The 25,977-nt window shown below is 38.1% G+C and overlaps 1 protein-coding gene across 2 annotated transcripts in view; it reads left to right on the forward strand.

Annotated features, from left to right (window-relative positions):
- The first annotated feature begins 11,981 nt into the window (after window positions 1–11,981).
- Window positions 11,982–25,977, forward strand: part of ST18 (ST18 C2H2C-type zinc finger transcription factor) — a 167,757-nt gene continuing 153,761 nt past the window's right edge. Inside the window, exons 1-2 of one of the 2 annotated variants that reach the window (XM_059836311.1) lie at window positions 11,982–12,044; window positions 12,352–12,487. In XM_059836311.1, the coding sequence (XP_059692294.1) occupies window positions 12,006–12,044; window positions 12,352–12,487 (175 nt within the window). In that variant the 5' untranslated portion in view covers window positions 11,982–12,005. Of the gene's footprint in view, window positions 12,045–12,152; window positions 12,195–12,351; window positions 12,488–25,977 lie in introns of those variants that run through there. The other variant, XM_059836312.1, reaches the window with a different exon arrangement.

Below are 25,977 nucleotides of genomic sequence, written 5' to 3' on the forward strand. Positions count from 1 at the left end.
GAAACTTACAGAAACATCATCTTATTGTTTGCACTGCAGGGCACTACCTTATTTGTCAGGTTCTCTGTTTGAACACAACAACGTAAGTGTATGCTTGCAATAGCAGTGTAGAACTTGTCTGAAATAATTTTTCTCATCACATCAGTATTTCAAGTTTATAAAGAAAAAATCTTCAGTGCAAATGGAGATCTTGAAAACTTGAATTAACTGAAGCAGTTTTCTCTGCACTGTTCTACCACCACTGGCTTCAATTTCAAAATGAAGTGATTCAAATTGTTTCAAAACCAACCATTCCCATTGAAAAAAAGTTGGTCCTGATGGAGCTGCATTGTTTGTCTTCTTTCTCCCATTCCCCTTAATGTGTTTCTGTCAAGACAAAACATGTTTTCATTCAGCCCTCTGAGCAATTTAGTTTCAGCTTTCAATAGTTATTGGCCTCTTTGACATGCATTGCAGTAATACAACAAATCCTGATGTGGAAATATATCAAAAATCTGCAAAGATTTCTTTCAAGAGGCTAATTTATTTCACTATTAAACAATGCTTTTGCAAAGCAGAACAGCTTATTATGTTAAGGACCTTTGAGAACAAGTTGAATAACATCAGAGTTTATGTCCCTTTTAAAAGAAACACGGGTCTATTGCATTCAACCTGTAAAATGAAGGGGGGCTCTGTATTGAAATAATACACATGACAAACTGCTTTTGTTATATGTTCAATCACAAAATTGTTGAACATCGTCCAATGTTAGCTCTGTACTGATTTTTATAGAGACTATCATTCTCTTGAAGAAAAGGGGTATATGAGATAATTATTAAGCTCAATGTGATGACTGCAGGGAAGGAGCTGTCTTAATTTCTGAATAACTCACAATAGCAGTGCTTGTTTTGCTTTCTACGTTTTTGGCTTTCTGTCTTGCATTCTTCTTTCTTTTCTGTCTTGTTCCTTAATCACTTTAGGTTGTTAGAAATTACACAGATACAAGTTTCAACAGCTGCCAGAACAAGTACATTCCCTAGTTCACCCTTGTCAAGTACCAGTGGTGAATTAATTGTGTGAATTCATCTGTTGCTGTCAACACAACTGTCCAATACCCCAGTGTTTCCTTACCTCAGTTTATATCACTATCGATACTAGTTTGCAAGTGCTTCAAGGTATGTAGTGCATCTTTTAATCTGTTTTGTGAAGTATTTAACAAAACTGAGCTATAATGCAGTGCTGGAGAACAAATGCTGCTAAAATCCATTTGACTGGCAGCTCACAGAGGCTCAGCTACAAAAGTGGTAGAGAAATGAATTTCAAGGCATTGCCTTGAAGGAAACCGGCTTTAGAGATATCCACATGATTGGTTCAGCATTCTTGAAGACTGTAAGTTGTTCCATTAACAGAAGTTTATGTACAAATGACTAACTGTGAAATTTGATACATATATTAACAGCATCACACATCAAGCGGAACTTTTTTTCTCTTACAGTTAAGGAAGCATTCTTTCTTATCATGGGAGTTTTAAATACTTTTATTTATGGCTAAAAAAATTACTGGTCCCGTAACTAACCTAGTTTATACAATAGCAAGATCAATTTAATGGAAACTAACTAATCTTTTCCACATCTAAATTCCTAAGACAAACTCTTCTTCTCAGAGAAAACCTTAGAAGTTCAGCTTTTGTATTATTTCCTTGGAATGTTACTTAGAATTTTCTTGCAGATTTCCTTCCTTGTACCTCAGTGAAAGTCTAATGTCCCTGAATTTTAGTTCTGTTTTCTATAATTTGCTAGTGTGGAGTAGAAACTCCCCTATGTCAGCCTCTTCAGTTCCAGAGCTGGTACGGTGTTCATGAGAGAGCAAATGGGCTAGACAACTTTCCTGGTAAATGTAATTTACAGGATGTTAAGGCTTTTGCTTCATTTTTAATTAAGAAATTATGTGCCTCTGTCTCCCTCTTGTGGCATGAAAATATTTTGACCAGAAGTTATTAGTCATAACAGAATCATTGGAAAAGAGCACAGCCTTTCCTGGTTTCAGATTCTCCCGTTGCTATTCATTTTTTATTGCCCAGTTTGTGTAAAGTTTTAATTGAACTATTAAGCATTCTCCTAGAGACGCAGTGAAAGCTTCAAGTTAAAATTTTGGCCAGAATTAAACTCCCTGGATTTGTACTGTACTGTTCCTTAAAAACAAATTTAGTGTTAACTAGGGTAACTTTGAACTTTTTGTTGCAATGTACTCAGTCCCAGCTTTTAAGGTCCATTTAATATGAAGACCTCCATTTTCTCACAGAAAGAAGAGTTTATGGGCTCTGTGTCATACTTTACAAACCCTGCTGTCCTGTTTCTGGACCAAGGTGGTTTGCATACAGCTTGCTCAAGTGTCCTTGCAACACCCCTCCCAGGGCTTCTCTTTCCAAAATTACTGTAACAAATACCAAGTCAGGTGTCTCTGCTCTGCACCTGCAGCAGAGATGTGTTTAAGCTTCAAAAAAACAAGATATCTCAGAAATCTAAGAAGAAACCTTCAAAATCTGTTTTTGTTTTGTTCTTAAACATTTTGTTTTGTTTTGTTTTGTTTTGTTTTAATTCTAGCTTCTGGTTTTGAAATCCTGAGGACTCAATGGTCTATTGACTCATCAAGACCCATCAGTTTTGGTTTGATTCTCTATCAGTTGTTACACACTGAGTAGACCAAAATGCTTGCTTATGTAAGTGGAGGAGTATAATTTTTCTCACTAATGGCAGGCATCATCTCAGAGCTTAAGCAGCCTTCAGGAAAACTGAGAACCTTACCTCAGGGTATAGTGGTATATATTGGCAACTTTTAGTGAAGATCCAGGAGTGTAAAAAGCTATCAAACGTAGTAAGTAATATATAGTTGTTCCTGTTACTAAAACCCATGTTGTACAGAATGCTGAATATCTTCAATCCTGTACACATTCATTGTCTTGAAAAAGTGACTAAGGGATACATCCTAGCAGTAGTTTGGTAGACCACATTCTTGAAAATGGTTGCCTAAATGGACTTGTTCCCCAGGCAAACAGGACTGAGAATTACCAAGTATGTGTTACGTCTCCTCAGAGGCTGGAGATGAACACAAAGCACAGCAAAGACAAAAAGCAATATAGATGTCTCTGTTCAAAGTGGGCTTCCTTAAGCATAACCTGCCTTTGCAAAAACAAACCAGGTCTTAAGAAATCACTGCTATACAGCTGAATATAAAGAGTCCCCAAAGGTAATAAAATATTTGCAAGTGCCAAGTCTGTTGAAGCTGTTGTACAACCAAGAAGTATAGTTCAGAAGGAAGTGAAGGCACAGACCTGCCCTTCAAACATGAGGCTGATCGGCATGCAGAATTCTTCAGCAGAAAACTCTTAGACCCCTAAATAACATCTGTCCTTGTAGGTCAGTGATTAGGGCAGAATAACCACACAGCCAGAGTGGACAGTGCAGTCACAGAGTTTTAGCCTCTCATTTCAAAATAGCAAAGAAAGTCTTTGAGGTGCTGTTTGGTTCCAGACTTTAGAAACAACACAGCAAACAAGGGAAAATGCCCTTTGATTTAGGCCAAAAAAATTTCTCTCTCTGCTTCTCTAGCTGCAGTCCTAAGGACTCACCTGTTCTCTTATAGCCTGAGAAAAGATGTGTCCTCCTATTCTGTAACCTGACCCAGAAGGGATGCTCCTGGGAACTTTTTCTGGCTTTGTGGTGGTGTGGTTTTTTTAACTACATGAGATAAGAGGCATCCCCTGAAAGAATGAGAAATGGGCTTCAGAACACTATGTCTTATTACAAGAGGCAAGAGTCTGAAGTTTCTGTGTCCCAAGTGAATGCCTTAATCATACAGTTATAAAGTAGGCAAATGTCATCTTGTCTGGTAAATAATTATCATAAATAGAATAGCTTTTAACAGAAGAGGCTGCTAAAGAGAAAGTACAGGATTCCTAGTCTGGTAGTTCAGGGCATTTCAGAAATCTAAGCATCATTTGCTCTAAGTCAGATAAAGTGCAGGTTTGAAAACAAGACTAATACCTACAAGGAAAATGATCTTATTTGCAGTCAGACATAAAGGATTTGCACGCCTGTCAGACAAAGAAGGGGAAATAAAATCCCAAGCTACCAGAAGCATTCTGTAAGATTAGACATACCTGGACTGAGAATTGGGATTTCCAGGATTGGGCACTGCATGTGAGAGAGACAAGATAATATCTAAATTAGCATGAGACCGTGGAATACGTGTGAGCTATGCTGTGAGCAGTTTAGGTGTTTTAGGATCAAAACTCTCCTTTTTTGAGGGTGTTATAGTTATCTCAGTGCTTTTGTAAGCTTGAATATTCAGCAGCTATTATAAGCATTCTTATGATAACTTATTTCTCTTTTTTTCCATCTATAAAATATGTGACAAAACCCACTTTGATTATGAGAAGACAAAATCTGAATTGAAGCAAGCAGTTTTAATATGTTTTGTGTGAAAAACTTTTCAATACTATCAGTTTGTCCCCATTCATAACTTGGTAAGAGACTAGTTCCTTTTATTTTGTCCCTGTTAAGTTCCACTTTCTGGTTCTTGTACACAAGAAGGATGTTTGAAATACTATTTGAAATGCAATAAAAGATGCCTAAAAAGAAAACCAGTAAGGAAGTGGGCTTATGCTAGTTCTTGGAGCAAGGTAGTATGCCAGATGAGAGTTACTAGAGAGAAAAATGATGTAGCACCTGTATAAGTCAGTCTAGATGTTGAACTGTGCCTAATTTTTGTTTAATTGTCAATACATTGGGATTAACATTTCTTTTTCATCTGTCCTGGCAGTACTTCAACTCTGATCTAGATGTTTTATAGGAATGTCCTCTGTTCTTGCTGTAAATTTCCACAAGGCAGTGCATTTTTTGCCATTAAAATTACATTGCAAGTGATCCCATCTGTGTAAAAACCATATATTTGGTCATGAATAGCAATAAGACTGCCAAAGAAAACGTAGAAGAAAAGTTTTATTATGGCTGAAACCATAATATAACAATTACATTGGCATTATTTGTTTAGGAAGTTTATTTAACAATCAGTCTAGTTTTGTCCTACAGAAACTATTACTGCAGATATGCAACACAAAATTTCAGTCTGACTCTAAGATCCTAGGTTAACATTTAGAAAAGCGATGTTTGAACTTCTAGATGCAAGAAGCAATAACACCATGAAGCTGTTCCTTTTTCTGCTATTACTTGGAGAGCTAGAGAGCCGGCTCTCCTACTGTGACTGTGAAGCTAAATCAGTACAAAATTGGTACCTGCCTCCACTGGGTGGCAGCCCAAGCTCTTCTCAAACCCGAAAGGGATGGGTTTCGCTTTAGCTGAAAAAAACAGCATCACCCTCACATCTCAGCGCTTTGTAAAACTCATGGGACTTTTCTGTACATCTAGTGAGGCAGGTGCCAGCCCCTTCATCCTCAGGGACTCTCTGGTTACCCACAGCAAGAGTGCCTCTCTTCTGCTAATGGCACTTCAAAATGCAGTTCCCATGTTGTGTTTTAATTAGATTACGATCAGTTCAAGCAAACTGTGTTTTAAAATGAGAATTTCTGAAATGAAGACCTTCACCATGAACACTCGCTACGCACAGAATTCATTGGAAACATCTAACAGTTTTAAGTAGCCTACCTGGAAATTAAGGGGAAAATCATGTATTGTGTGTCACACATAGCCTTATATTCTAAAGCATGCTGAAGCACCACTGAAGAAAGTGGATCTTTACAGAGGTGAGAGATAGCACATCTGATTCTCTCTTCTAGGAGGCTCATGGCTGTGGCTGCAGTCATTACTGTTGTCTGTTCAGCTATAGTCTTTCTAAGTCCCATAAGCAGAGTCAGTGCTTGGATGGGGAGTACGCCCCATCCAAGCACGGGAGGGACTAGTGCGCCTCTCTTGCCCTGCCTCATGTGACACTGGTGACGGATGCACTGCTAGGATTCCTTCCTTCCAGCCAGTAAGAAACAAAGGTCACAACTGCTTCAGGTATCAAGGATCCCACAGCTTTTTCGGGATTTTGAAGAGAAATTGCAGTGTCCTGGCCATGCTGCATAAAAAGTGGATTTCTTTAAGGTACCTGAAGTTTTTTTGTACTTTCTGCTGGACACAATTTCTCCTTCTTCTCTTTCTGGTAAGCATAACAGATTTTTCAAAGAGTTGCTTGGTCTCGCTGCATATACCACATTATAGTTGCTGTTCCACGACAGATTAATGGCATAATACAAGACAGAAAATTTTACGGGACTAGTGTACAAGCAATATTCCTTCCAACAGAAGTCTGTTAGTGTATTCTAAGATAAGTAACCTTGGCTTATTTCAGGCCTTTTCATAGATTCCTTTAGGAAAGATTACACTGTTTGGCTCCAGAGGATAAATAAGGTAACAGATCCCTTTTTCTACGGACCGGCCTGGTAAACTGTGTATCACTGATGCTAGCTTTGGAGTTCACCCTGGTTTGATCTCAGAACTGTGAGTCAGTGTGCTAGCAGCTTTAGAGCTGTGTCATGCAGGAAGAGGCATTCAACAACACTTTTCAAAGTCTTTTCCACCTCATATACTCAAACTCAGCACCTGAGAGATTTACAAAATTAAGCCCAGGCAACAATAACCTGGTAAGGAAAAGGATAATCTCTGAAAAACCTAACTGCACCTTAGTCTAGAGCATTTATACTGAGGTTAGTGGCTCAGTTTGTGCACCTAAGAGTCCTTGAAATGTTTTCAGTAGAGTTTAGTTGGAGTTTTCCGCTGAAACAGGTGTTTCATATCAAAAACATATCAATGAAAATGGAAGTTACCGTTAGTTTCATAGGATGATATTTCAGTTCTGAAATAAAGGTGTTTCTTATACAGCTGTCCTCAGGAGGTGAGGTTTTTTTTGTCGCAGTGAAGCTACAGTGAAAACATCCTCTTTCTCTAGTTTATTTCTTGCTCTGAACAGATGGGAAGTATCAAAGGCTTCTGCATCACTTTAATGATGTAGGCTGCCTCAAAGCCCAATGGCTTTGATAGTGCAAGCTGATGTAGTTGACTGTAGCCCACCAGGAAAGGTAGAGCTCTTCACACTTCCTCCTTGACTGCACAGCAGACTTCTCGTACCCAAAAGAGGGATACATCATTCCTAATTTCTAGGAGTGGTGCCATGAGCCATGAAAAACTCCAGCCAGAGCAAACTACACACCATCTCTATAGCAACAGAGGTCACCATGGACATACCACCAATGGTGACTGCACTGAGTCCCTACTATGAATGCAGAACCTCATTTGGTGGCTTTTACTCAGCTTTGCATAAGTTACCTTGGGGTTTGTGATCACGTCTATGATGACGACTGGTGACAGCATTTTGAGGGAACAGGCTTTCAAACAATAGGAGGATTGTGGAGGAGTTTTCCTAAGAGTGAGACCTAGACTGCAATATTTGCTTCTAAGAGAAAGGAAAGTGAACATGGACCTCAGCTTTATCTCCAGATATTTCAACTGCACATGACATGTCTTCTACCCAGACAAGTCACTCGCTACCTGCAATGAAATAACGCAGCACACCAAGGGGAAGAATAACCTTTCTATGCTTGTTCCTTTGTAACGTGGTGGGCTGTGAGTTTTCTGGTCTTCCATGGAAACCAGCTGTACAACCTGGTCTCTGCCTGCGTGCAGGTGGGTCACTGTCCCTCATCTACCTCACGAAAGAGGGCTGTCAGAGTTAATTTTTGTGAAGTGCTTCACAATTACTACCTGACAGATGCCTAAATATGGAGCATGGTTAGTATAATAGAGTAACTAAAAAGACCTTAACAGAACCATTTTTGCTTTAAAAAAATCTCTTCTCTCTCTCGGCGCTCTCTGTTTTAATGTTCCCATCTTCTTTCCATTTAATCCTCATCTCATACCTTTTGTTTCTTTTCATTGGCCCTTCTGGACAACTGTTTATGGGAAAGCCTTTTTATATATCTCTCTTTCCCTCGCTCTCTAATAGATACCATCATCTTTTAAAGAGCAGCCAGTCCCTCCCTCAGCTAAGTACTATCTTGGCAGGCAACTGGGGAGGAGGAGTCTTCTTTAAAAGGCTTTGAAACTGTGTTGTTAAAAAATATATAAAGAAAGCAACAAACCTTTTAATAGGGCTTTGAACAATCATCCCTTTCATTCCCTTATGGCCTATTGTGCTTCTGGCTTTTTTATTATTTAGTGTGCATCAAAAAAAAATCCAAATGTTTTATGTTAAGCCATTAAGAGTTTATTTGGGTTGAAAATAAATAAATAAATAAATAAATGTGGTGCTAGCAGTTGGGACTGTGAGCACATGCACAGTTGCCTGGCAGAGGCAACCTATAGGAGGCACATCAGAAGACGAGAATAAGCTTCAGTGAAAGACCGGAACAAAAGCATCAGCAGCATTTGTTTCTGGTTAAGTACTTTTGCATGAGCCTGACTACTGGAGTAGTTTACCCAGCTTTTATCTGTTTCAAATTCACCTCACTCCCCCCAACCCTCTCTGCAGCATGACTGCCAACTGTAACTCATGGTAATTACATGGAAGAGGAGGAAGCATGGGTTTTTAAAATCTTCTTTTGTTTTATTTTTTTAAACCACCTGATGGGAGCATGTGATGGGTTGGTATCCAACATTGCTCCTGGAGTTACTAGACACCTAACTAAATGTTTTTTGCATGGCCTGCCGGGGCTTTTTGTGCATTTAGATTTGTTTTTTTAAGTGCTGGGTATATTTTGTGAATAGCCAGAAAACGCATTTTGTTTCTGTCTTTCTACCCCCTTCCACTTTTGTTTGCCAACTCTGCCTGTCGTCTACAGAGAATTGTGCATCAGGCTGGCTATTGCAGCTAGGGCTCCTCTGTGTGCATAATTAGTATCAATCTTCCTTGGTCTCATTTCCCTGTTGGGGTTGTTGGGGAGACAGAGAAGAGTCTTTGCCATTAAATGCATTATTAGGTTCACATCTTAGCTTCCATGTGACCTACATTTGGCAAATCAACATCAAAACTTAAACTTTCTAACCCTCTTTCTCCATGAGACTGAAGTATATGGTCATTTTTGAAAAGCACACATACAGACTGCTGTTGGTATTGTTAAAGAATTAATAGATTGTAAGAGGTAGATAGGGGGAATTGACGAGTATATGAGCTTGACTTCGCTGTCTTGGTTTTGAGATTCATATATAAAACATTCTGATACTCCTCATTAAGTTGAATGGAGCCACTGACAGTCCAGACCTCAGAAAATCGAGGGAGAGGTGTCCATCTGCAATCAGGCTCCACAGGAAGGACAATGCCTAACGGGTGCCCTTCAATGAGTGCCATTTTATGTGTGGGACATGGAATGTCAGGTTGCAAATGACAAAAAGAGCTTCTAGCATACGTAATCTGAGGTGCATCAAAGCCACTGGAACAGAAATGTACCCACAGCACAAAAAAAGAGAACATGAAACTGTCTCCATAACAGAGAGGCATTTTCACTTTTTGCTCTTTTTGCAATGGTATTGCTGATTTTAACCCAAAAAAATAGGCTTGTCTCTTTCTTTTGTAATAGTATGGAAAAGGAGCCTGATCTGAACACAATTCTAAAATGCTCCTTTAACTCATGTAATTTGGTAGATTTCCCTGTAAAAACAAGATGTACCTTTCAAAATCTAGTTACAGGATCAGTAATAGAGAAGAGAAAATCAGTCAGATATTTGGACTGTGGACCTTGCTCTTAGGTACAGCCTTCTTCATGCTGGTTCTGACCTATTCAAAAATAGGTACTAGAGCTCAGAAAAGGCTTAAAAGAAAGACCTAACTGAGGTCTTACCAGTCTATAAAATGGATTATAAAGTTTCTGTCCTCATGGTGATACTGTGAAAATAACTAACCTATTGTATACTGCAGTATTTTAGTAGGCAGGATATGTGTTCTTGAGGTACAGATAATTAAGTGGAACAGTGAGGTTATTGGGAAAGAGGAATAATATATTTATACTGTTCTATAACATATTGCTAATTTTAATGAGATTAGAAGAGTTTATAATGTGAACTTGGAATAAAAATAAAACAAATATACAAAGATCAGTGGACAACTTCCTATTGGCTCCAGTGCTTTTTAAAGTCTACATTAAAAGCAAGAGCAACTGTTGTAATACCTTCAGCTATTATGGAGAAGGGAAGGCTCACTTGATCTCTGTGATTACTTTTGGAGAATGGTACTGCTTGACAAGGAACAACTGCAGAATCTGACTGGATATTTGTTGGGTACTGAGAAACAATCACATTTGTTTTAAAAATCCTGAGGGGTACTTAGACAATTCTACTTGCAAGATCATTCATCATCCATATTTTAAAGGCATTATTTTCAAGTATTGATAAAAGAAATTTAGCTAGGTAGTTTAAGGTTTTGTGTATCTCTAGAAAACTTTTACATTTTTAAAAGCTATACTTTTGTCATCCAAGTATTGGTCATGAATCATTCAGTTGTTAAAGTATATTGTCACTTGAATGTCCTTTATGTCATACCTGGAATGATCCCTATTCCTGGAATAAAGATTTGGAAGAACCTATGTCACAAACCTGTAAAATCTTATAAAGGTATTTCACTTGGGCTGAAATCGGAATACACATTTACGCTGCAGAACCAGACGCCACAAAAGGAAAAGCAAATTAGTGCTTATTTTACAAAATAATGTCACCATGTCTCATGTTGTCCTCTCACAAACATACACGACAGGTGTTTTTTAACACCTGTCTTTTAGACCTTTGAAAGCATAAGAAAAAATACTTACTAGGAAGTTGCAAAAAAACAGTGAGCATGGCAAGATAAGAAAGAAGGTTCGTTTGGACTGGGTGGCAGAAAGAGGATTCCAATGCTGGTCTGACAGTTAAAGAATTAAATTCCAAAGAGATCAATGAGAACAATATTTCATCCTTCCACATCTGGAAATAGTTGTTGTCTGTGATTTATTTTAAGTATGAAGAAAAGCACTGGAGTGGCTTGGTGTGAGCAGAGGCCAATGGCCAGTACGGGAAGCACTGGGTCTATATGGTACTTCTCTTCTTATAGAGGGCTGAAGAAATTTCTGCTTCTCTGCCAAAGTGTGGCTTTGTGACTAGTGGAGTAAGAGTTTTCAAAGAATAGATGGGTTTAAAGTAATGAAAGTGGGTGGAGAGGGTTTATGATTTCAGGAATACTTGAAATTGCTAAACTGAAATGCAAAATCTAAAGTTCCTCTGATTTTTGGAGCAATCCCAAGTTGTTTTAAGAATTCAGTCGTATGAGGCAAAGTCATAAAGTTGGGTCAGAATCCCCACTTTGAATTTTGGGAATACCGAACACATGAAACTTGGGTATGGCTTTAATAACTGAGGCCTATATTTGTTTCATGAACCAAAGCACAAGACTTGCCACAGATGTCTTGAATTTTGCTGGGTGTGAAGTAGGGTAAGCCACTGAGTTTCTGTGTTTCTGTGATGGGTCTGGAAGACTCTGAATTAGCTTCTGCTGCTTAACCTGGCCCCAGGGTTCCAAATCTAGATCCTGCACTAATTCCAGATGTTCCTTTCCGATCCCTTCTGGAACAAAACAAAGTTTACAGTGAGGAAAATATCATACAAATACTAGAGCAAATGCACCCAGTAGACTAAAGACTGAAGTTCTGAGATGATAAAGCAAATATAGCTTAATGTTAAGACAGAGAAAAAGTAACACCCGCCTCCTCCTCCTCCTCTGCACACACACACAACTTGTTTATAAAAGTGCCTTGTAGTGACTGCTGGTGGTGTCACTCCGTCCCATGCCCCAAAGCTATCACCGGGCCTCATGGGAGATGTGACTACAGCATCGGACATGGGACTGTTTGTTCACTCACTTTCTGTGAAGAGAGTTTTGAACTGTGTTTTGAATAGACAGCATTTTCTTTGTGTGGTTGGTAAATAACACAGAGCAAAGTTAGTCAGCAAGTTGCATAGCTTCTGCATTCTGATTCTTTGGAGCCCTTTTGTACCAAGCTTGACAGGATGTTTTTAGCAGAATGTGACCTCACTGGGATACCAGAGGTAAGGAAAAAAGTTATTGGGGCTGTTGTGGAATATTTTGCATAGAGCCAACCAAAAGTACTGCTTTAAAATGCCTCTTGGAAAGAAGACGGTTTCACGGTGATCCAGTCAACACCTTGTTCAGTGAAAATCAATGTCTTTCACTCCTTTGTAAGTTATAGGAAGTCTTAATAAGATTTTCTATTTCCCACTTAGGGAAAAAGATGCTGATTTGCAAATCTCAGAATGATTATGTGCTTGCTCTAATGTGTTGAACAGAGGCCCAGTTCTAGTGACAGAACATCAAAATGTTTTCTTTCTAACACAGAACAGAATAAGCAGATCAGATCCAGTTGTTCATCCAAGTCCTAGAAGCAGCAGTGTGAGAATCGGAGCGGTGGCAAACCCAGCAAGACCAGGCGACAGCGACCTTCTGGACACCCATACTCAATCACTAGGTAAAGGTAAGAAGGAAAAAAAACCCCAAACCAGTATCAGTGCATTTTCTGGGTAAGATCATGTGTGGGTTTTCATCACAGGCGTTAAAACTGGGGCTGCCGCTTGCAGTTTTGCTTGGACATGGAGCAAAGGGGGCTGTGGTACCCTGGGGGATGCAGGGCAGTGCAGGCACCCCCTCCCCTCCCTCTGCTGCTCAGCGCCAGGGAAACACGGCTGCTGGCGGCTGGGAGACCCGGCACCTTTCTGCTGTGGTGGGGGAAAGCCCTGCTTGCCAGCAGCTCTGCAGGGTTTCTTTAGTGTGTTGTTCGTGGTTCCAAGCACTGACAGCATTAGGATGTAGTGATGCAAGGTTCAGCGGCAGTAAAAGAAGAGAGAGAAATATGAGTGTTCAAAAAGTCAGGGGGAGATGATTTTTTAAAAAAACCCACACAGGTATAGTTCAAATATTAATTTATACAGTATAAAAATATTATAGATTCATGCTGAATGATCTGAGTGATTCATTTATATTCATGATATACAGAGGTTTTTATGAAAGATGAAAGAAAAATGCATTATTGCACAAAATAGCTTCATGAGTAATAGGCATCTTGCTATTCTGAAATTGAATTAACAATATGTGATCTGCTTTACTATGTATACCAACAGAACAACAAAGCTTCATTGTTTTTGTGGTCAACAACTGTTGCTATTTTCCAACCAGTACAGGTGACGTACCAAACAAAACAAAACAAAATTTGTTTGGAGTCAATGATAGAGCAGTGAGAAGAAATGAAGTCCTCACGATATGTAAAACTGTTGTTCATACTTAAAGACTTGCATAACAAAGGTTCTAAAAATAGGCCTTTAAAATTGGAAAGTTTTGAGTGCTGCTGACAATGAAAGTGTTCTTTGGTAAATGAGGATGGAAAAGTTTGCTCATTTACTTATGACTAACTGGAGTTGCTCTTTACTGTAAGGCCCATAAAGAACTAGAGATTTGTTTTTTCTTGTGATCAGTTAGAAAGTGGATGGGTTGAACTTCATTTAGTAATACAAAAGATGAGATGAGCGCGTCACTGCTCCCTGTAAGACAGGATAATGACTTTAGTTTGACAAAGCATTTACAGTGATGCTTTTATAAAGTCAAACTTGCTTCTGTACTTTGATCCACTGGCATGTGGTAGATAAACTGCCAGCTCTGTCCTAATTAGAGCAAATAATTCTTCTGAAGAGGCTTCTAGAGAGAAGTGTGTTCGCTGAAGCAGAAGTCTGTCAAATGGGGATGGTTGAAGATGATGAATTTATATTCACAACTTTGGTATTTGTGTGGCAGTAATACTTCCACTTCTCATCATGGGTCAGGTGCTGAGTATTGGACAATACAAAATCAGATTTTATATACCCAACATCTAACGATGCAGACATGAGACAGCAGTTGAATAAAACAAATGTGATAAATTATTCAGTCATAAAAAATACACCCAAAGTGTTAAGATGGAGTTTTCTAATTTTAATATCTTTCTACAGCTGTATATGTACTGTTAGGGTTTTTTTAACTAATGATGTTTCATAGTGTCTCACTCACTACAGGTAAACTGCCACCAGTAGTTGGAAGCTTGATTGATTTTTGACCTTCAGTCAGGGAGAAGTTGGCAGGGTGGGATACAGTTTACTTTATCCCTGAATTTGAACAAGAGAGGGCAAAAGTTCAATCAAAGTAACCTATTTAATATTTATGAAAGCTAGGATGGATAAACCAGTAGAGGTCAGTGCAGAGTGCTGAAATGGAAATGGAGTGCCAAAGCTTTGTGTATTTATGTTCTACTTTCGATCTTTAACTTCTCCTTTAAAATGTGGTAAAGGCTTACAGTGGCTTACAGTCAATATTCCTGTCCTCTTCAAAAGATAGCTTAACAACACTTGGGTTAATATGATAATGACAGACTGCTTAAACAGAGGAATTTAAGCAACAGCGTGCATTTTGTAGCATGTTATAGCTTGCAGAGAGATGCTGGAAACCTTTTTTTTGTGGAATCATTATTGAAACCAATGTGTAATACTTATTATATTTATTGCACTGACAAATGCATCTAGCTGATGGTTATGTGACAAAAAATTAGGAGAAAGAGGATAACTTTTAGGAACCAAGTTTGTACATACTTGAAGGTAAAGTAACAAAAGATTTTTTCTCATTTTAGGTAACAAGTTTGGATAATTATCATTAAGTGTTGCTTTAAAGGTCTTTTCTTTGTATATATACAAATATATACAGAGAGAGAGGGAGAGGCAGACAGACTCTGTATATAAAGTTGAATTATCTTTTGTTTCACTTTTTAAAGCCATTGTTTGCTCGTGGTTTCCTTTTGTGATTTAAAGCAAGGAAAAGAATCACCATGTATAGTGTGTGCATGAAAAGATCCTTCAACATATATTAGCTGCAAAAGCTCATCTGTGAAAAGCTTCTGTTCAAGCTGCTTTCTGTTGATCTAGAAAGAGCAACCTGCCTCTCCCTATTGTTTTCTTGTACTTTAACTAAGTACTTTGAAAACTATCCTGTTATTAAATTTTAATTGTTGAATATTAAAGAATTACAGAAAAAAATTATCACCAGATAAAGATGGCATGTTCTATTTTTATTTCAATACTGACTTACATCTGCTGTCTATGAGTTTAGGGAGGAATTTCCCAGTATATTCAGAGGGAATAGAACTATACAAATGGGGAAAATTTTTTAAAATCTTCTTCATTTGTTCTGCTCTTCTTTAAATTTATTATGGACGCATTGGAAACCGTACTTTCTTTTTATGTGCTTTATCGTGCACTTAAAAGTGACAAGTACTAGACAGAGACTCCGCAACTCTTTCTCACAGACTCTTGTGTTGTGTGCCATTAGAGTCAGATGGCATAAGTGTGAATGCAGTTCAGAGGGCTGTAGGAGAGGTTTACTGCAGGGGACGCATTCCCTGATAACTCTAACAGCTATCAACAGTATAAACTGAGGTAGGAAGAAAACAGAGATGTCATAATCTGCTGTTGCATTTCTGACCTGTGATTTGTTTTTTCCACACTTTTGTCACTGTAACATCACATCACACATCTTGCAAAAGATGTCTCTTTGCAGGTGTAGTGTAAAATCCTGGTTCTGGCAAAGTCAATGGAAGGCTTGATGTTTGAATCAATGGTGAGACCAGGAGCTCTACAGGCTTGTTTCAACTTTTTTTTTTTTTTTTCCCTGAGGCACAGGAAACTTAGAAATAATCTCATTTCTTTCATAACACAGTGTCCAACTGAACAGTGTGGCATATGAGCGATGGCATGTTAAATGACAATTTCCATTTTGAGTCCAAATTTCTTACCAAAGGCTTGGATTCGATTCCATTCAGTTCAGTTCAGTTCTTCTTCATTTAAAGGGAAGTGGAGGACCAACTTCTAGTACTGATTTCACACTTGGCTTTGATTGAGTTTTGAGAAAATAAGCTTGAATCTGAAAGTCAAACTCACCTTCTTTCCCCAGGTAAACTTCTGAGATCCATATAATTTTGGCACACAATCTTTTCCTATTGCCTTTTTCACATGTCTCTCATTTTTGTTGGGTAAAAAGAGTGTGAGAAGTTGTTATTTCGCTGAGCCACAGTGGAACTGCTCATTTACAGGAACTGATATTCTTCATTAGTTGTTGTTGAGAGGGAGTCCTCCTTCTCAAATGCTTTTACTGAAAAGTAATGCAAAGTTGATGTTAAGGTCGTTCTTATAATACCAAATGCTCTTGTTTTAGCCTGTCAATGTTGAAGTCCAAAAGTTCCAGTATTTCTATTGCTTCAGTTAAGTTTGTTTACATGTTCAATTTCATGAACATCTGGTCTGCTTTTTTTCTGTAACATATGGAATATAAACCCCCAAAATTCAGGGACCAAAATAATGTTGCTGGAAATGTGTAGTTCAATCAAGTACAATGTTATGCTAAAAGTTTGCTATTCTTGTCTGTATCCAGACCAAAGACAGAAGATTACTGCAGAGCTGTTCATGATTAAGGAACAGAAGGTCTATCTTATCACTGAAGTTCTCAGTCTCTTGGTAGATTAATGTTTGATATTTTCTTGATTGTAGTATTACATTCATACATTCTTACAGGTACAGTAAGATTCTATTCTCATTTTGTCCCTCTTTTCTGATGTCTTTGATTTATTTGTGTGTTATTTTTTAAAACTTCTTCCCTGCAAAGTAGCTAACCATAGTTAAATTCTCCTACCACTATATAGCTAGTTTTTATGTTTGTTTAAGTCAGGGATAAATTTCTCCATTCTTAGTGTATGTGTGTACAGGGGTGACTTCCAACATGTTCACATTACCTGATATGGAGGTATCTGTCATTTAACTATAAAGCTGTGTGTTCTGTTTAAGCACATATGAAAAAATTGTGGACTTGTGTCCAGATGGGAATAGTACTAATTCAGTCGGTGGTGATCAGTAATAGAGATAGAGGCACTAGTGAAATTCTCTTCATATAAACAAGGAAACCGTGGTATTTGCACCAGCAATTGAATAAATTAAGGTTTGTCACCTGTAATTACATTATCAATCTGCAGATTGCAAAATAACCTAAAATAGAGACAATAAATTTGAATGATAAATGTATGCAAATAAATTGTAATTTCAGATGTTCCACAGGGAGAAAAAAAAATTTCACCCATTTCAGGCATAAAAGGACAGCCTAAGGAATTGGTATAGTTCTGAGAAATGTACTCTATATCACAAGAAAACGTCAATACAACAGTTTCATTTTTGGTGGTTCTACCATTTTAGTGAAGCATATCTCTGGAGGCAACTTTGCTTCTAAGGTGCTTAAGGGATCAGAAACGGTGCTTTTCCCCGACTATATTAGATTGGATGGTATAGCTGGGTTTGGTTTTTTTCACTTTGTCCTGGAGTTCTATTGGGATTTTGTTACCAAGCTCAAGTAAATACTAGGCTTTTATTTTTCATTTCCTCACTTTCTTATATGTCAAGAATAAAATTTAGATTCCAGTCTCTCCTTGATATTCTTTACCTCCTACTGAAATAAATAGGATGCTGAACCCAAGTCTTGAGTGTCTTACATATCCTGGTAACAGAAAAGAAATGGTTATATGGGGTGGCCTGAGGATAAGGACATGTAGCCTTTATAATGTCAACATTAAACCTAAGCTATAGGTGGAGTTAAGGTTTTCTAGAAACTCTGAAAATCACTTCCTTTTCATAGAAAATTTCTCAATCATTTCTTTTATACCTGTGTGTTTCTAAGAGGTCAATATTCACACTATCACCTTAACTGTAAACCAAATAAATGTGAATTCAGTTTTTGTAGTACATATTAATGTTTATGTTTACAAGCAAAGTCATTTCTGAAGACCTTTATGTTTTTCACAACTCTCTTCTAAAAGCAAAGCTTATGTTTGACTCTACTTTACAGAATAACTCTTTTATGAACAAATTGTAATACATCAAAAAGATCTTCCATGGTATATGTTTGTGATTACTCAATATACTGCAAGGGGATATTAAGAATAGGTTTCACAGAATAGAAAATATTTAACAAGTACATAGTATTACTTTTTCCTTTCGTACTTTAAGAGCAAATCTCAATTTCAGTTGTATGCACTAGGTTTTCCCAACACTGTAAAAATACAATGAAGAGCAATGTTATTTGACTACATTATCTGACTATTCTTTGGGGGTTTTACGTTAGTCCAGAAAAAGAAATGTGCCTTTCTGAAAACTTTTTATCTATGTTTATATATATTGTATTTTTATCAATACACTCGTATTTTATATCTACATATGTATATATATAACATGATGAAATTTCTGCAGAGAAATGCTACTTGGGAGCTCATTAATATTTTTTATAATCCCAACATCTTCGTATTGACACTAATTTTGTTCCAGGAATTAAGATGTTAAACTTAAGAAAATGTTTAATTGGAATTAGATGGAATATGGATAAAAGTCTTAAAAATACTAACTGCAGCATTAAACAGCACGAAGCAGAAACACATGTCATTTCCCATGAACCTGGCTCACAGGAATATTTCATCTATTTTTCTCAGTAATAATTTTATTAGTAGTGTTCCTATATAAGTGTTAATCATGTGATTGCATGTGTCAAAAATATTCCATTTTGCTAGCAGATTTATACTACTTCAGAGAAAATGTATGAGTAAAGATTTTCTGGTATCTTAATGTTGGTGGTAAAGGTGACCACAGAGAATGTGAATGCTTATACCTGGTCTGCTTATACCAAGTTCTTTTTGCAAAAAAGTGATTTGGAGTAGTGTGGATTTTAATTCTTGACCAACCTGATTGCATTCTATGATTAGATGACTGGATTGACTGGATTTGTGGTTAAGGGGAGCTGCGGATGTCATCTGCTTTGACTTTAGCAAGGTTTTCAGCACAATCTCCCACAACATCCTCATATTCAAGCAGGGTTATTATAGAGTAGATGGATAGACTACTAGACAAGTAGAAAACTGGATGGATCATTGGACTCAAAAGGTGGTGGCTAATGGTTCATACACTACCTCAATGCCTGAATTCCTCAGGGGACTGTCCAGAAACCCATCCTGTTTAATAACTTCATAAGTGTCTTGGTGGACAGTGGGTTAAACATTGTATGCTGACAGTGATGAAGGTTAACAAAGTACTGGACTGTATCAACAGCAGAATAGCTAGTAGATAAAAGGAAGTTGATATTTCCCTTTGCTTGGTACTAATTAGGCCACATCGAGAAGATTGCATCCAGTTCTGGGTACCCCCATACAAGACAGATGTTGATCAACTGGAGCAAGTTCAGTGGACAGCTACCAAGATGGTTGGAGGCAGGGGCATATGCCCTGTGAAGAGACTCTGAGAAAGCAGGGCTTGTTTAATCTGGAGAATAGATGCCTGCAGGAAAAAAATCTGGTTTAGGCAGAGCAAGCCTGAGAAAATAATAGCGTTGCAACTTTTGAAATTACATTTTCCTTGTAAGTGAATAGTACCTCCTGCCTCCTAAGGAAGCTTACCCATTCCTGTGCATCAGGTGAGCTTGGGTTGTTAAGGACCTTTAATGAACCTCCAAACGTTGCAAAAGATTCCCTTTCAGTTAGGCAGTAGATGTAGTGCTGCACTACTTTGTAAGGGCAAAGTATTGTTTTCACACGGGTAATAATGGAAAATATAAAAAATCGGCATTCCAGATGTAATCTGATGGTTTATCCAGGTCTCTGAACCTCCTGTGCCTGCTGGGAGGATTCTTCCTGCAGAGCAGTCCTTGCCATCACTCCTGGGGTGTTGGAAATTTACTGAGTACAGGTGTTTGGCCAGGATGGTGAATGCTGTTGGTAGGAAACTGATGGCCTATGGATTCTGAACTGTGCCTTGGTTTGATTTGATGGTGTTTATGCCCTGTTTTTGTTCTTTTCCCCTGAAATTTGATGTGAATATTTTTGCTTAAGAAGAAAGAAGTGTGTCAAACAAGTCATAAGAAATCTGATGCGTTTTTGTTTGGAAGTGAAAAGCGTAGAACAAAGGGAGTGATTAGCAGATGTTTGTAAGCCTATCCTTTACTTATGCCAAATCAACATGACTAACAGCGAGGACAGGGGGCTAAAAGGAAAAGGAAAGGGTTTGTGAGCTCTCTTGGGTTATTGGTAGAAAATACTCTACTTGGAAATGTGGAATACATTGTAATCAATCTTGTACTGTATGGATTTATACTCCAGAAGATATTAGGAAGTGGCTGGGAAGACACCAGTGTGATCAGCCCTGGAATGAACACCAACAGAGTGGTACCAGAATGTTCAGTCTGTCCCATCCAGATGTTCTCCTGTTAGGCCAGGGAAAGCACCTCTCCCCCACTCACTTCCTCCTGATTGCAGAAGCAAATTTGATATATGCATTGTATGTTTACAAGTTTAGTTTGGTGTCCTGACTCAGGCTGTGCTGATCAAACACGGGACTACCCAGCAGGCAGCACTGCTCACAGGACTTGCATAACTTCTAATCACTTTTTCTATTTCTTATCTTTTTCCTTTTCTACTTTTTGATGTTCCTTTTCACCTCTCTGGTTAACTCTTTCCTGCTTCAGTCTCCTCCCAAAAAGCAGACTGCCCCAATTTCTTTCTCCGCACTGGTCCCAGCTTTGCTGTATCTCTTTGCCAAGTCAGTATTTCTGATACCATTGCTGATGTACTCGTGGCCTTGCATGGAATTTCTGCTACAGTTGCCTGGGCACTGTTAGCCTTGCATGACTGTACTCACCAGAAGGTCCCCAGTGCTCCCCTTCATCTATCTGTGAAGTCTGGCCATTGATCACATAACTCTCTCAACTGCCTGTGAAATCCAGCCATTCTTCACTGCACTATCTATGAAGTTTATTAGCTTCTCACATTGTTGTGTCTCAATAGTTTCTCATTTTCTATTCATGTTTGCATGGGTAGTGTTAGCATGTCCTGTTCAGTTAGCTTTAACTCCAGGCAGGGCCCAGACAGTAGCCTTGTGCTTTCCTGAGCCCTAACACCAATAGCATCATCCTCAGTTGATGCTATTGGTGTACAGTAGCAGAAAAGGTAGGTAGTAAACCACTGAATTTAATAGTAATTGGTGTAACTATGTAGTGTCTTCACTTTCAGAAAAATAGTAACACATTTATATGACTTTTCTGTTTTAAACATTGAATTTAAAAATTAACAGTGCAGTTGGACAGCCATACTTCAGGACTCTACATATGTGATGTCCATGACTATGTGATCACCAGCCAGCATCGCATCTAGGACAGGATGCAACCTGGAAATGAATAGAAGTGAGTACACGTTCCCTCTGATGTGTTCAGTCATTCCTGACCCTCCCTGCTTCAGATCACAAGGCAGTGGTGATACCATGATGCAGATCAGCAGAGGGAATGAGGACACAATACAACAGTTTTGGAGGAGTTCAGAGCAGTCAGGACCACGTGCGTTGCCACTATCTTGGTGAAGGGAATAGGAGATAAGGGCATGGGTGATGATGGCTAGTAATGGATGGTTGAAACTTCTTTAGGCTTGTTCCATACATCCTGGTGTGGGAACATGTCTGTCACTGGGATTTACAGTGCATGAATGGAAATGGGAGCAAACTCTGCCTAAGTTTCAAGCTAATAGGAAAAGAGTAATCTAACATTGTGTGAGCAGGTGTCACTGCAGTGACTGTGATAAATATGCCTTGCTGCAAGGCAGGGTATGGTGTCACATTTATTTATTCTTGTGATGGTTTTATGAGAGTTGGTTGGCTTGATATATGGCAGAGCAAGGTCTCATCTGCTCACAGTTGCACAAGCAGACCTAGTCAATGGAAGAGGAAGCTTTCTTCTTGTTGTTCCTGGTCACTGAAGACAGCAGGAAGCAGAGCAAGTGGAGCAGCTGAAGTCACAACTATCGATGCAGCAACAGGGTGGGAATAAACACTTGGAAACTGGATGCTGGAAAAGTCTCTAGTTCTAATCCATGGCTAACCCAGATGACTTCAGGTCATCATCTGTTAATCAAATGGGAATGTGCTCTGGTTATGAGAGACTGGACCTCACCACAGCTGGCAGGCAAAAATCACAACTGGAATACTATAATCCTCTGCTATTAGGTAAAGAAATAGGCCTCCAAAATCACTGTTTACACATTTTGATCTTTAAAAAAAAAAAACCAAAACCACTTTCCTAAATGGTTTTAATTTGAGACTTTAGGAAAATTAGATTGATGCTGCCCATTGTTATCTCATGTAGAGATCATACTGAAACCCTCGCTTATTGGGATGTACCTCTTAAAAATAAAAAACTGTAGAACTTAGGGTTTTTGAATGATTCTTTAATATTTTTGAAATAACATTCAGTTGACTCATTTCTGTATTATTAAATCTTTACAGTACTTGGCTGCAAGTACAACAAAGAAATAGCATGTGTAATAATTTCTGTGATTATAACGTCTGCTGCCCGGTTACAAAAAATCTGTCCAGAAGAAAGAAAATGCAGCACATCCTGTTCACCTGTTTATATAATCTTATGGCTAGTGCTATCACAAAGGCATCAGGTTTATTCAGTGATTTGCGAAGTGAATGAGGCACAATGGTCAATGCTGACTAAAGATGAAAAGATAATGCTTGTTCTTGTAGCAAAAAAAAGTTCTAGAGATTTTTGTATGAATAAAACTACTTCTGTTTCTGATACAACACTAGGGTTGCCAAGAATTTAATGGAATTATATAGTTGGAATATGACGATATTCTTGGATGGCTTTTGTTTCTTTGTTAAACCAGGGATCTAACACAATCCAACACTCCATCAAAGACGTATTGCATTTGGTTATAGTTTTAAAACTCTTTGCAAGTGCTGCTAAAGAATTGGCATCCCTCATTTAATTAGATGACAGCCTGAGAAGTGCTTGTACAAGTTCTAAAACTGCATCAAAGAATGGCTGAAAAAAGATAAACTTGGAATTCTGATTTCCACAGGTTTGAGATACAGTTGATTTGGTAACTAAAGATAAAATCTTGGAGTGGCAGTGTTTTATCTGGGGACTCATTTCACTTGGATGGACTGTTCTTAGAGCTCTTTTTTGGTGGTCTGCTCCCATTTAGCCCTGCCTGTGGTGATTGTGAAAGAAGAAAACTATGGCACATTAAACCCTTCTATAAGGTGTTTTCTGTGGTGGGTAGCCATCGTTATGTACATAATCTACAGAGATATAGTGAACACATTAAAGACACTTCAGTATGAGAAGTCAGTGTCATGTACAAGTGTTATGTAAAATGACTAAAGAGCAGAAGTTCTTTGCTTCTTTTTGGAACTTAACAGGATGCAGCTTTCCTTTCTCTTTACCTGGACAACGAGAGAGAAAAGCACATTCTTCTCCTTTTTATCAAGCATTTTAGTATGGGAATATTCCTCAAACAAGATATACCTGGAGCCTAGCGATTCCATCTCCAAAGGGAAAACACATCCTATTCTCAACACACGCGAATGAAGGACTGAATCTTACTTTAAATTATTTGCCTTTTTGCCCAAATATCAAGTAGATTTATTTAACTGAATAAAAAATGGCCCTGAATGCTCAAAGTACTTCTGTGAAATAAAATGTATGTTACACATGTACAATGACAGAGGGAAAGGAAGAAGCAGAGATTGCCAAGGACATTCTGAGAACATTTATTGATTGGAAACAAATCACTGGATTTTGTTTTGTTTTGTTTTGTTTTGCTGGGTTTTTTTTCTTCTCCATATTACATGAAGTGGTCTCTGTCTGGGTGTAATTTTTACTTTTTAGTGCCGTCTGCACCTGTGGCCTTTGGACTTAATGTTTATGACAGATGGACTGGACTGTGTTTGCACCATTTAGTGTATAATCCTTCTGTATGTATCTATGCCATGCTAGGCAGTGGCACTGGCCCAATGGGCATATTTATTAGTGCAGACTTCCTGTCTGCTTCCATTGTTCTGTCGCAGTGTCCTTTGAGCCTAATGGACCTTGCTTTGTGCTGGGCCCACCTACAAAATATTGTTCCTGATTCATGCCAGATTATCTGTTGCAGACTCTGATCTTTTTTTTTCTTTTTTTTTTTTTTTCCTCTACTGCATTTGCCAACTAGAATGCTTAAAATGGATCAATTCCATATTGTAAATGCTCTTCCTCTCCTCTCAGCCTGCGAGCTTCATTTTGGAACAAGCTTGCTAGCTTTGTTTGCTAGTATCAAGATACTTGATAAAAAGGAGAACCGTTTCCTCTGAAAAATGTCGCATCTCATGCTACATGAGCTCCCGCTCTACTGGAAGCGGAAGTTGTTCCCAGCAAAGTGATGCCTCCTGTAAAACAGGGTGTAATAAATGCAGCCCCGGCTGTAGGAGCCTGCTGGCCCATGGCTGGCAGCCCGGAGCTGTGCAGCATGTCCCATTCCTGCTGAATTCACCGGCACTGTGCGGCGGGTGTGGGAAAAAGGACAGGCTACTATTGCACAAGAAATGTTGCCTTCTGTATCAGTAGAACAGCAAAACAAATGCCAAGCAAACGGAAAAGTATGCAACAATTAGGCACTGGCAATTTTTAAGTTTTTTGAAGGTTTGTGAACTTAACAATCGACAGACGTGATGTCATGATAACAAAGAACAATTTAATATTGTTCATTCATCTCATGAAATCATGAGGTCACCTCTCTTAAATTTTTGTGCCTATTACAGAAATGCATGACACGAACCTTGCAGTGTAGCTGTAGTCACATCAAATTAGTGGCAAATTTCTAACAGACATTTGAGAATCAAAACCACCCTTTTCTAACTGTCAACATATATAATCCTAACAGTTAAAATGGATTTTAAAATATTTCTATTGAAAGTAATCATGCCCTTGTAAACCCTCTGTGGAAAGATAGATCACCTATATAACATCTCACACTACATAGCAAGACTATGCATTCTGTGCTCATCATGATCATGAGGAAAGGAAGCATATTCTGTATCATAGATCACCTGGATTCTAACAGAGATAGTTTCTGGGGTGGGTATACCTGCCATTCAGATTTCTGTAGGATGCAAATGAAAACCTGGGTGGGAGAATTCATCATTTCATAAATAAAACAGCAATTATCAACAATATTTTCATATCTAGAAATGGCTTCTTTATAATATTGAAATAAAGCTGTATAATAAAAAGAAAAGAGATTATGATGGTATAGTCATGACTGAGAAGTAGAAAAGGCAAAAATTCTTTTTTTCCTTTCAGCCATTTTAAATTTGGCATTTGTGGTTTGCAATAAAAACTTCAGCTATAAAATATCCGTCCAGAATGTGTAACTGAGTGAGGTTGGGCTTGAGAAGAAAATATGTTGAAGTCCATATACAGATACTCATGTATGATTTTAATATCTTCCTTTTTCATTCACCTTTAATGCTGTTGAATACTTAGCACTTTTGAAGATAAGGTACCCAAATTGCAATGGTGAAACTCCATATAGGCATTTTTTGTGAAGGAATGTGTATATTTTCAACAGTGAATTTAATATTAAAACTTACTATTGAAATTTGAAAATCTCATGGCAGTATGTTTGGCAATCATCTTTCACACCCCATGCAATTCTTTTTTTTTCTTTCCTTTTGTGATATCTGAAAGAGTTTCATCAATTTAGCCTTGTAGTTGCACATCTTGAAGGAATATTTTTAAGAATGCAGTGTAGAAAATGTGCAAGCTAGTTGTGGGCAAATCCTGTTTAATACCCTTCAATCTGAATTAGCTGTCTGACTGTTCTGAATTTTTTTTCCTGCATTTGTTGTGTCAGTATCACAGTTTGTTCCTGATAGATTATTGCTCACCTACTCCATGAAAAAGGGGGTTTTCTGAGTTGCTTTTCCCTGCTGCCAGTCAGTGTGATGATGAAGTATCTTCTAGAAACTACCATAAAACCTTCAGTATCTCTTTTGTGTAAAATACATTTTATAAATTTTAAGGTGAGAGCAGAGGTTGGTACAGAGTTATATCACA

This window comes from Gavia stellata, chromosome 3 (assembly GCF_030936135.1).
Source record: "Gavia stellata isolate bGavSte3 chromosome 3, bGavSte3.hap2, whole genome shotgun sequence".
NCBI classification, from domain to species: Eukaryota; Metazoa; Chordata; class Aves; order Gaviiformes; family Gaviidae; genus Gavia; species Gavia stellata.